This window comes from Frankliniella occidentalis, unplaced genomic scaffold (assembly GCF_000697945.3).
Source record: "Frankliniella occidentalis isolate FOCC.00 unplaced genomic scaffold, Focc_3.1 Scaffold311, whole genome shotgun sequence".
Taxonomy (NCBI): domain Eukaryota; kingdom Metazoa; phylum Arthropoda; class Insecta; order Thysanoptera; family Thripidae; genus Frankliniella; species Frankliniella occidentalis.
Window position 1 is genome coordinate 324,897 of NW_026267436.1, and position 10,467 is coordinate 335,363.

General features: G+C 44.0%; 2 protein-coding genes across 4 annotated transcripts in view; one reads left to right on the forward strand and one right to left on the reverse strand.

Moving 5' to 3' along the window:
• Positions 1–4,964: 4,964 nt before the first annotated feature.
• Positions 4,965–10,467, reverse strand: part of LOC113208048 (putative uncharacterized protein DDB_G0290521) — a 37,897-nt gene continuing 32,394 nt past the window's right edge. For all 3 annotated transcript variants that reach the window (XM_026424880.2, XM_052273887.1, XM_026424882.2), the window contains 3 exons: positions 5,886–5,968; positions 5,524–5,726; positions 4,965–5,341 (listed from right to left, as the gene is read on the reverse strand). In XM_026424880.2, the coding sequence (XP_026280665.1) occupies positions 5,330–5,341; positions 5,524–5,726; positions 5,886–5,968 (298 nt within the window). In that variant the 3' untranslated portion in view covers positions 4,965–5,329. The remainder of the gene's footprint in view (positions 5,342–5,523; positions 5,727–5,885; positions 5,969–10,467) is intronic.
• The window catches only part of LOC127751019 (uncharacterized), a 5,184-nt gene continuing 3,723 nt past the window's right edge, over positions 9,007–10,467 (forward strand). The window contains exon 1 of the mRNA XM_052273885.1: positions 9,007–9,285. The gene's annotated coding sequence lies outside the window, so the exon portion shown is untranslated. The remainder of the gene's footprint in view (positions 9,286–10,467) is intronic.

Here is a 10,467-nt window from a genome sequence, read left to right on the forward strand (position 1 = left end):
TTGGGGTTTTTGTTTTTGATTTTTATGACAGGTCAATTTTTAAGCTAGAGGGCTCAAAATCAATACAGTTCTTGCTTTTTATGCTACAAAGCTACGCTAAAAATGTCAGGTACCTAGCTCAACCCGTTCTCGAGTTATCGTGTTTACAGACAAACAGACAGATAGACACACACTGTTAAAAAAATTTCATTACATTTTAATAACATTTATATGAACCATTTAAATGTTGTTTCTCAGATATTTGATGGTCTCTGGTGGGGCAACTCGTCAAAATAAAATCATGGGGGTAAAAGTTGTGTCCTTTGGAGCCGAAGGCCTATCAACGACTCTGCCTTTTGCCCGACTCGGGTGTCAGCGCCGCAGGCCTAGGTAGATGTATGCCAGGCGCGTCATAGCGTAACAGTGTTTCGTGAGATATCGCGAAGCCTGTTAAGCGAGACGTGGTCTGGCGTACATCTACCTAGTATTTAATTTGACGGGGAAAATGTACGGGATGCACCGTTATTTGCAATACGGACAAGTCCGTATCTTTAAACTAAAGTCATCCCGTTACGGTTTGGTACCGTATTTGGAATATACGCTGAGTTCCATAAGAATTCCGTAATTAGCCTACGGAATTTCTAACAGTGTGCGCTACAACCCCATCTCACGTCCACCTGCCGTTTTCGGACGCATGCTTGCACCGACACCCCCCGCTCGCTGCCGAGCTGTGTCGCTTGCCAGCCGGCCCGGCGCGGCCCGCCTATATCTCCCATTGCGGCCCGAGACTCGCCCGAGTGGCCCGCGGGCCGCGTGTCTGAGACCCTTTGGTGAGAAGATAGAATTTCAGAACAATATAAATATACTAGTAGCATTCGGTGAATGTTGGCTGAGCTAAGGCCCCCCGGGCGTATTGCTAGGGTAACTGAATGAAAGAGAATTTAAAGTCTCGCCAGGCCTATGGCGATTCAAATTATTTCACTTTTAGGATTGTTGGTTTTAATACTGGTATTCAAATGTTTAAATATTAAGGAGCAAGGGGGCTGCCGCCCCCTGGACCCTCGCTTTCTTTTTTTCTGTTAAAGAAAACATTTACGTACACAGTGGGTTATTTTCCCGCTTCTGAGGTTATTACGTTTTTTTCCCATCACTCGTCACATTCAGATTGCAATGTCAGATCGAGCTGGAACCAATGGGAAGAAAAAAGTTTTGCCAACACAAGAAGAGAAACACACATCATCCAGTTACATTAAATCTCAACCAAAAATAATTTAAAGCACCAATACTAATTCTTCAGTTCATAAAAAATCGAAAGAATACTGAGCTCAGCCTAAAGCTGGAACTTTGCCTAGTTTACTTTGCACTGCATTTTGTCATGCGGACGTTGGCTGCAGTGGGACTGATTTCACGCTGACTCTGGAGAGCCGTTGTGTACAGCCCATCCCGACCATGTTATGGCTTCACAGTTTAGTTTAGTTTTGATTAAACTAAATTTAGTTTAGTTTATTGGCTCAGCCAATCAGTACGATTTATTGAACTGGAAGTCACACAATCAAAATTCTATTTTAAATAAACAATGAAGAATCATTACTCAAAAGACTAAGTACACAAAAGGCCAAATTGTTTGTTTTACGAAATTGGAGGACAATAAAGATCTTGATATTCTAAGTACTCAAAAGACTGAGTACAAAAACAAAGTCAAATTGTTTGATGAACAAAATTAAATAAATGCATGGTAACATCAAGCTGCTGCTCCTTCCTCCAGCGGCTAATCCCTGGAACACCTTCACCTTTCAGAAACGCTCTCAAGAAACAAACTGCTATTTTTGAAATAGGAGTCTCTGGGGGCATTGGTTCAGGTGGAAGTGAAGGTTGAGGGGGTTGAGGGCTGGATGGGGATGGGTGTCCAGACCAGGAGGCCATCACATTTAACCTTGCTGGAGTGGCGGCGGCTCCTGAATATGGTGTACAGTCTGGAAACAAATCAAGAAAATGCATTAGTAAAATGAATTCCACTGAAGTGCTACGCACAAGAATTTAAATGCTTACCAATTCCAGTAGAAGTTTGCACCTGCACCCTTGCAGGTGTAACATGGGGAATTCTTCGAGGAGTGAGCAGCGGTGGAAGTGGTGTAGAAGTAACATCTGTAAAACAAAAAACAACCAAGGATTGTAGTATTCTGGCAATATGAGAAGAAAGTCAAGTGATCATTTAATAGTTGCTCTTACCTTTGAGACATGCGGCAACATTTGGTCTCTTGGGAGTACCAGGCCCAGCCAACAGCTCACTACTGGAGCGTTTTGTGGTCACTGCTCCTGAAAAATGAAAGCAACATGAATTTTCCCGTGAACAAAATATTGCAAATATTTTTTAATCAACAGATAAATTTAGTAACATACACTTTTGGACCAGGAACTTCACCCAGAAAAGCGTGTTCTTGTTTTATGCGCACTGTTCTCAACTGTCTTCGGCACTTGATTCAAGCCCACTTTCGACTGAAACCGAGAACATTCGTGCTTGAATCAAGAAAATTTACTCAATTTAAGGGCCATTTGGGCTTAATTCATGTCCAAAATATTCTCGAGACAATCAAGTACATTTTGCACTTGATTCAAGCAAAAAATGCTTGATGCAAGAACGGGCTTTTCTGGGTGTTTGCCATATGGTACGGTGTAACATAAACATGGAAAGGGAACATCAGGATTACATTAATAAATATGGAATCACTTAGGTGTGTATTATTCTATCCCTTATTGAAAAAAGAATCCCATTTTAGTTCCTAACTCCAAATCCCAATTTAGTCCAAGATCCTAAATCCCGAAAACTTGCCAAAACGGGTCAAAACAGGGACATGGGATTCCACCATGGTATTACACTCAATCCCTTCGGAATCCCATTTGGAATCCCGTGGCCATGTTGTCCACGGGAACCGACAGATCCTAGCTACAAGTTTGCTTCTAACGATATGTATATATACATATTGGAGATATTCAGAGTACTTACCGGCCATGTGAGTTCGCCTGACATGTTAAAAGTGACCTATGAAGCTTCCTTCACCATTTTCAAAATTTGCTCTGAAACGGCGTGTATCGCGGGGAAAAGGGAGTTCAGAGGGATTTCAGAACAAAAAGGATTTCAGAGGGATTTTGGAAAGTTCCGAAGCCTTTTTTAGTGCCTTAAAACAAGAGGGAGTATGTTGGTACTAAAATGGGTCTGATTTGGGTGTTTACCTTTTATTCTACCAATTACTTACATTAGTTAATCCACATACCTCATGAACCACCACTCCCATGAAGAATGTGAAACCACGAAACCAATGAGGAAAACAAACTGTAATAACCTGCTTTTTTTTCATAATAAAATAGTATATTATGGCATACATGATTTAGACATAATGGGTGTGTTATTACGTGCAGCATGCAAGCATGCATCCATGGATTGCCAAACTCACTAATTTAGCTAAATTTGGGTATTATGGTGTCGGAAATTGGATGAGTGCTAAATTTTAGTGTGGCTGCTAACCACATTGGAGGGAGAGACGGTGGCGGCATGAGAGGTCTGCTCGTGGGTCCAAAATCTCGACAGGTTGGGGGATTAACGCCTGGGTCGGGGCCAACTGTAAGGCCTGTTCACACTACCTTCAGTCGGGGCCGCCGTGCAGGTAGGTAGGTGGGAAGCCCAGACTCAGCTTGCGCGGGACGGGCTCCTACCTGACTCTCTCCCTCGCACACTCCGGCCGGGTGAGCTGTGAGCTGGGCGAGGGTCGGTGCTTTAAAAAAAAGTTATAGATGAATCTGAATTTCCATTATGGAAATTTTAGAAAATCCAGTATGGGAAAAATATCCCTTAAGGAAACAAAATCTACAAGATATTTCCAGATGTAATCCATAATATGGAAAGTCAAGATTTTTTTCCAGAGAGGAAAAAACATTTTCCTTAAAGAAAGTCACAAATCCAGAGTGACTCTGAAATTTCTATCGGGAAACTTAAATCCAGATACGTTTTCTTTAAGGGATTCAAAGCTGGGAAGTGTTACAGAGGTAATCTGATTGAAGTTCCTAGAAGAGTGTATTGTTGCCACTGTATTGTCGTGAAGAAAGCAAAAACTGAGTTTTTCAATTATGCTGTATCTTCTAAACGAATGGCCGGATTTCAAAAATAACACCATGTTCTTTGTTTTTAGCGAAATTTCACATAAGCACGTTGTTATCTACGAAATGTGGCACTTGGTGCCGCTTGTGCTTCACACACTCCATACGGATTCCAGAGTGATCTGGGATTTTTTTTCTATGGAAATTAAAAGTATAGAAAACGGAAAGTATGGAAAATGAAAATCCAGATGGAAAAGTGTTTCAATTCCTCACTGGGAAATGGAAAAATCCTGAGTGGAAAATTTCCATAAGGAAAACTAAATCCATAGTTATTTTCCCTAAGGGATTTAAAGCTGGGGTTTTATGATGTTTTCCTACTAAAAATTGTCCAAAACAAACGAAAAACATAGTATGGGCAGCTAAAACCGGTGCCAATCTTAATCTACATATGTCCCCTGCAATATGTATCGCGCTCAGCGAAATTGGTGGGTAACACCTAAAAACCTTCCCTTGTGAGTGTGAGTCTTGGTTTTTTAGCGGGTATACACGCAGTGTCACGGAACCGCGACAAAACCGCCATCCCAACGCATTTTCGCGCCATCCACCTGCGCGCACCGGAAGCTGGCGCCCCCTGCCGCCTCCGCCCGGAACTATGTCCGGTCCACGCGTCCGTCTGTCCAACCCCAGGCAACTCCCATGCTATGGGCCTGCTACGTGACGTCACGAGGCGGCGGTCTGTACTGCCAACTGTATTTCAACAAAAAATCCCTGTACCACAGGGATATTCCCTCCTAAGCGTACTTGTTTCTCTCCCGGAGTTTGATAGACTGTTTAGAGGAGAGGGTAGATTCAAACGGAGGTTAAGCTTAGACATTAGAAAGAAAACAAAAGGGTCATGTCAAAATAAGATATATTTTGCACAGCAAAGTCATACCAAAGTCAAATATAAACTCAGAAACACATAACAAAACAGACATACAAACATGCAAACAAATAATAAAGTATCTGAACAAATAACACAAATTTCAAAAGATAAAAATATAGAAACTTAGGTACACAAATGGTTTAGAAGTCTGGCCTTCAGCTCATCCTTCTTACCAGACGCTTTTAACCCTTTTTGTTTAAGCATGGCTTTTAGCTGTGCCACATTCAGACTGTCAAGGGTTACTTCAAGAGGTGGTGGTGGTGGCAGAGGTGATGGTGATGGTGCAGCTGGTGCCTGTGTGGCCCATGCCTGTTGCGCTTTGTGCCTTGCCACCTAACGAGGAGTCTATAAAAAGATATATATTATTAAATAAGGGAACAAGATTAATATTTGTACAGGACAACAATTGCAAGAATTAAGAACAATACGCTTGGTTTACTGTCTTAATCAAGAGGTAGACACTATATATGAAATTTTATGTTTAATGTAGGCGTTTTAATGTACCATCTGCTAAAAAGGAAACTCACCATGGTTTGTGTTGATGGAGCTGGAATCTGGATTGGGGTGGCTGCTCGGGTCCGCATTGGGGTAGTGGAGGATGGAGTCCTCAACAGGGTGGGGGTCGCAGCTGGAGTCCTTTGTGGGGTGGCGGATGGAGCCCTCTTAGGGGTAGCTGGAGTGTGTGGTGCCATGGAAGCAGTTGGAGCATGGGCAGAGGCGTCTGCAGGAGCTGCAAATGAAATGAAACTTCTAAAAAGCTTGAAGGAGTCAAGAAAATTCTAGATAGATAATAATTAGTAGACAAAAAATTAAATGCTATTATTAAAAACTATTGGTTGTGAGGGAAAACATGCAGAATCAATTAATTAAAATGAAATAAACCACTTACCTAAACTGAGAAATGTTCCATGCAGCAGGGAACATGGCTGTGTGCGTCCAGCACCAAAATTGTCCCGTATCCAACATGTGAGGCTGAAATAGAACAAATGGTATTGTGACACAAAAACAGAAAGTGAAATATAAACATGCACCGCTCTTCCAAAACTATAGATATGCCTTTGGAAATCCCTTGAGGTTGAGATGAAACATTATGAGATGTCATGAACAATACAAAAGGGACCTTTTGTAATATAAAGTTCTGATCACATGCACCCAGAAATTTTATTACTAAATCAGCACACCCATTTGTGGTTTTACCAATAACTACCTCAATTCGTTCCAGAGTTGTTGTGCGGATAGAGAGACTAACAAAATGAAAGTATTCAGGTAAGTGGAGCTATCCCTATCCCTTATTAAACAGTACTAACACCCAACACGATGACACCCGTTCATAAATACTGTATAATAAACCTGTCATAATGCCAAGAAGAATTTGGTCTTCAGGGTCTAACTCCGCCTCCTCATCTGTACGAAGGCCAGTAGAATTTTTTGTGACGAGAGCTGGCCTGGTTCTTCGTGACACTTTAGCCCTCAGCTCAGCATTGCAATCCCTACATTTTTGGTAAATGAGGGTCTCTTCAATTTGGCTGAAGAGGATATTGACGATGTCCTTCGCATTGTGGTGTGCGGGACACAGCAAACCCTCCCACCATGAGAGAAGGGCGCCCTGGAGTCCAAGCTTCGTACGGCCGGGACCCCGTCCGGCGACCTGGGGAACCAATTTACTCGCTCCCTGTGCGCCGCACAGCAGTGGGCGAGGTATGACAGTATTCGGGAAGGTGAACTGCATCCGGTGACACCCTTGCCAAAACTGTCCGACCGCGGAGAGCCGAGCGCCAGCGAGATAAGCGGTGCGGAGCGGCCGCGGCGGGACCTGCGTCTTCAGTCCGGCTGCGGCCGGCCGCTAGGAGCGCTAGTGTCGCGCCGAGGAATGGACGTTTTATGCCGTCAAACCGCATCCGAACTCCAGATCAAACTGAAATTTGGTACCGGGGGTTTGTCGATGGCGCTGAATCCAAAAATAACAATTTTTTTTTAAAAGGGGGCCGTCCCTAAAGGCCATTCAGAAATAACGACCGATAAATCGTCTTTAAGGACGGCCCCCTTTTCAAAAAAATTGTTATTTTTGGATTCAGCGCCATCGACAAACCCCCGGTACCAAATTTCAGTTTGATCTGGAGTCCGGATGCGGTTTGACGGCATAAAACGTCCATTCCTCGGCGCGACACTAGCGCTCCTAGCGGCCGGCCGCAGCCGGACTGAAGACGCAGGTCCCGCCGCGGCCGCTCCGCACCGCTTATCTCGCTGGCGCTCGGCTCTCCGCGGTCGGACAGTTTTGGCAAGGGTGTCACCGGATGCAGTTCACCTTCCCGAATACTGTCATACCTCGCCCACTGCTGTGCGGCGCACAGGGAGCGAGTAAATTGGTTCCCCAGGTCGCCGGACGGGGTCCCGGCCGAACGAAGCTTGGACTCCAGGGCGCCCTTCTCTCATGCTCCCACTGTACAGCATTTTGAAACAATGTAGCAACATCACTGGAAACATTCTCCTTGTACAATACGCTTTTACATTGTCTTTCAAATACATTTTGGCAAGATAGATAGATAGATATTAGATTTTGAGACGGAAATGAAAATTGAGAAGATATAGAATTATAAAACAGAGGTTGTTGTGAAGACGTTAGTAGATTAGAACAGTGAGAGCAGTCAATTTTTTAAGCAGAGAATGTAGAATTTCAATCCACTTTTCTGTGGGCGCCTGGCGAACTAGAAGATTGGTGGGTTGCACTCTAGGGCGATGTCCAAAATTGTCTGGGGTATCCCTATGATGCAGAGACTGCTCGACTGGTGGTGCAGTTGAGGGGTTCTCTTCTGATAGTAAATACTGACTCAGATCTGACATCATGAAAGACTCATCATCCTGGCAATTTTTACTGTCAGCACTAACAAGTCTTGAGAACCTGCTAACCAGGCAAGTTTTCATAGAAGCAGTGAACTGGGCCAAGTTGAGGTCAGAGCTACTGCCCCCACACTGACAGATGAGACAGAAATTTTTTTCAAGAGCATCTTGGTTTAAATGCCGCAGTTTTAACACACGAACCTCTTCTTTCACTGAGCACCACAGTACACGAAATGATTGAACATTTTCAATCCATCTCTGCACACATGGAGGAATGTGTCAGACACCATCTTTCTTTCTGATAAATGTCCATGTCTGCAGCTTAGAAATGATGGTATTCCACATATCCTCCTTGATGTTGGGGGAATGATCTGTAACATTGACTCTAAAGAGTTTCTGGTCATTGCTTTCCTTTGCTCTTGGGCCATTCCAAAGGTCGAAGAAACTGTCCATGTCCTAACAGGGATAAGCAAATGGCAAGACGATACCTCAGAGCGAAAACCGCTCAGTCTGCCGGAGCGCTACGACAACCGCTTAGTCTGCCGAGCGGTTTGGACAACCGCTCATTCCGTGAAGGCGCTTCGACAACCGCTCAGTCAGCCGACCCACCTCAACAACCGCTCAAATGACTTTTTTGACATTTTTTATGTTTTGACCGATTTCGACTAATTGGACCATGCTCTTTTCGATGGTGCAATCCAAATTTTTTCGTCAATTTATACCATCGCCGCCGGCAGGCCAAGCAGGCCCGGCCCCTGCACGTCCTTCAGAACAAAAACACCGAAAATCGGGCAGTATATGCAACGTTCCTTGCCGTTGAACACGATTCGATGCGGTTGGTGCTAGGAATGAGTTACCTTTTACATTCATTAGAGAAAGTTGTCTCGAAGCAGACGACGAGGAAAGAAGAACGAGCGTAAAGCATTCCGGTAAAGCTGAAATGCAACAGAATGCGGGGATGAAGAAAACGGAAATTACTATGCTTCAGCATGGGTACTACCGTTTTCTTGTTCCCTGCATTCTTCTGCATTTCAGCTTCATAGGGTATTCCAATGGAGCGCTGAGCGGTAGTAAGAAGAACAAAACTGGAAGGGGGGAAGGTGCCCGGGCCGTCCCCCTCTCTTCCGGGCGGAGTGGGGGAGCGCCCGGGGAGAAGTGGACGGCAGGCGGGGAGGAGTGCGGGCGCTGTCGTGGAGCACGACGCGAGGTCCTCTTCCTTTTATATTTTCGCGCCTTATGCGCCCAGCGTGGACGAGCCCTATTAGTTTAGCTAGGCACCCCTGTTCTGAGGCTAGTTCGATGGCTGGCGAGTGCATCTCGGGGAGGGCTGATAAGGCCAGGGCGGCTCTGCAGCCCTGGGCCGAGCCGGTCTCTCCCGGGGCGCTGTATCGTCAGTCGTCGGCAAGCTCCAGCCTGGGTCAGATCACCGTTTGCTCCGTATCACATCCAAGGTAGGCCCTACTCATCTGTACATCTGTGTGAACCGATAGGGCAAGCTCGTAATAAACCTGTGGTACCGAAACCTATTCTATCATTCCAATACTGAACCACTAGAACCACCGTATCCATAGCAATACTCAGCAAGAATACACCACCAAAACATTGGTGCATCGCCGGGAACCCGGTTTTATTTTTTTAAGTTTTTGTTTCTGAGATTTTCGTTTTCGTTTTCGCCGCGACTCAAATCCAATCTGACCCGACCAAAAAGCTGGAGTTTCCTTTTCTTTCTATCCCTATCTATCTTTTTCTCCCTATCCTCTGAGTGTATGATTTACTTTGTTTTTGTGCTGTTTATTTGTTTTGTTTTTTGAACTGTGTAGCCAAGAAGTGTTGTGCTGCAGTGTACTGCCGCGACGTGAAAAAGTGAAGTGTTATGTGTGCATTTTATCTTGTTTCTATGCTTTGTTATGTTTAAAATTCACAATTTTTTTCCCCTTTGTTGCTTGTGGCGTCGACCACGTGTGCCTCACCCCTCACCCCCTACCTCTTTGCAGATCCCACCTCCTACTGATTTTGAAGAAAGCATCCCTTTTCCAAATACTTCCAAATTTATAGAATATCAACGGAATGATCCCAAATTAGTTAAAATTTGTCCAATCTCTTTCAAACGCAGACAAAACCTCTGATGCGTTCTTGCGCAAGGTTCCAAAATTTAGGCTAAAAAATAATCTATTAGTAACAAACTCAAAGGTTTCTCGGACAGTTGTTCCCTCAAAATTAGTCCCTGTTGTCCTTAAAGATTTTCATGATTTAACTGTGCATTCTGGTATTAAAATTTTGCAACTGTCTATTTCGTCATTTTATTTTTGGCAGAATATGTACTCAGATATTGAACAGTATGTTAAGTCTTGAACTTTATGTGGCCAATTTAAAGCCACAAATCAGAAATTTGGTCTTCTTCAACCCCGTGGTGCTAATGACATTTTTGATGATGTCATGATTGATTATTGTCACGTTTATACACAAAAGAATCGGTTCACACATTGTTTGCTCGTGTGTGATGTTTATTCTAATTATTGCTGTCTTTTTCCTTGCAAAACCACTAATTCTTCTGAACTAATTAAGCACCTTAAAACTTATTTTTCTCGCTTCGGCGTTCCCCGTACCTTGCATTCTGATGTGTGTTCTGCCGT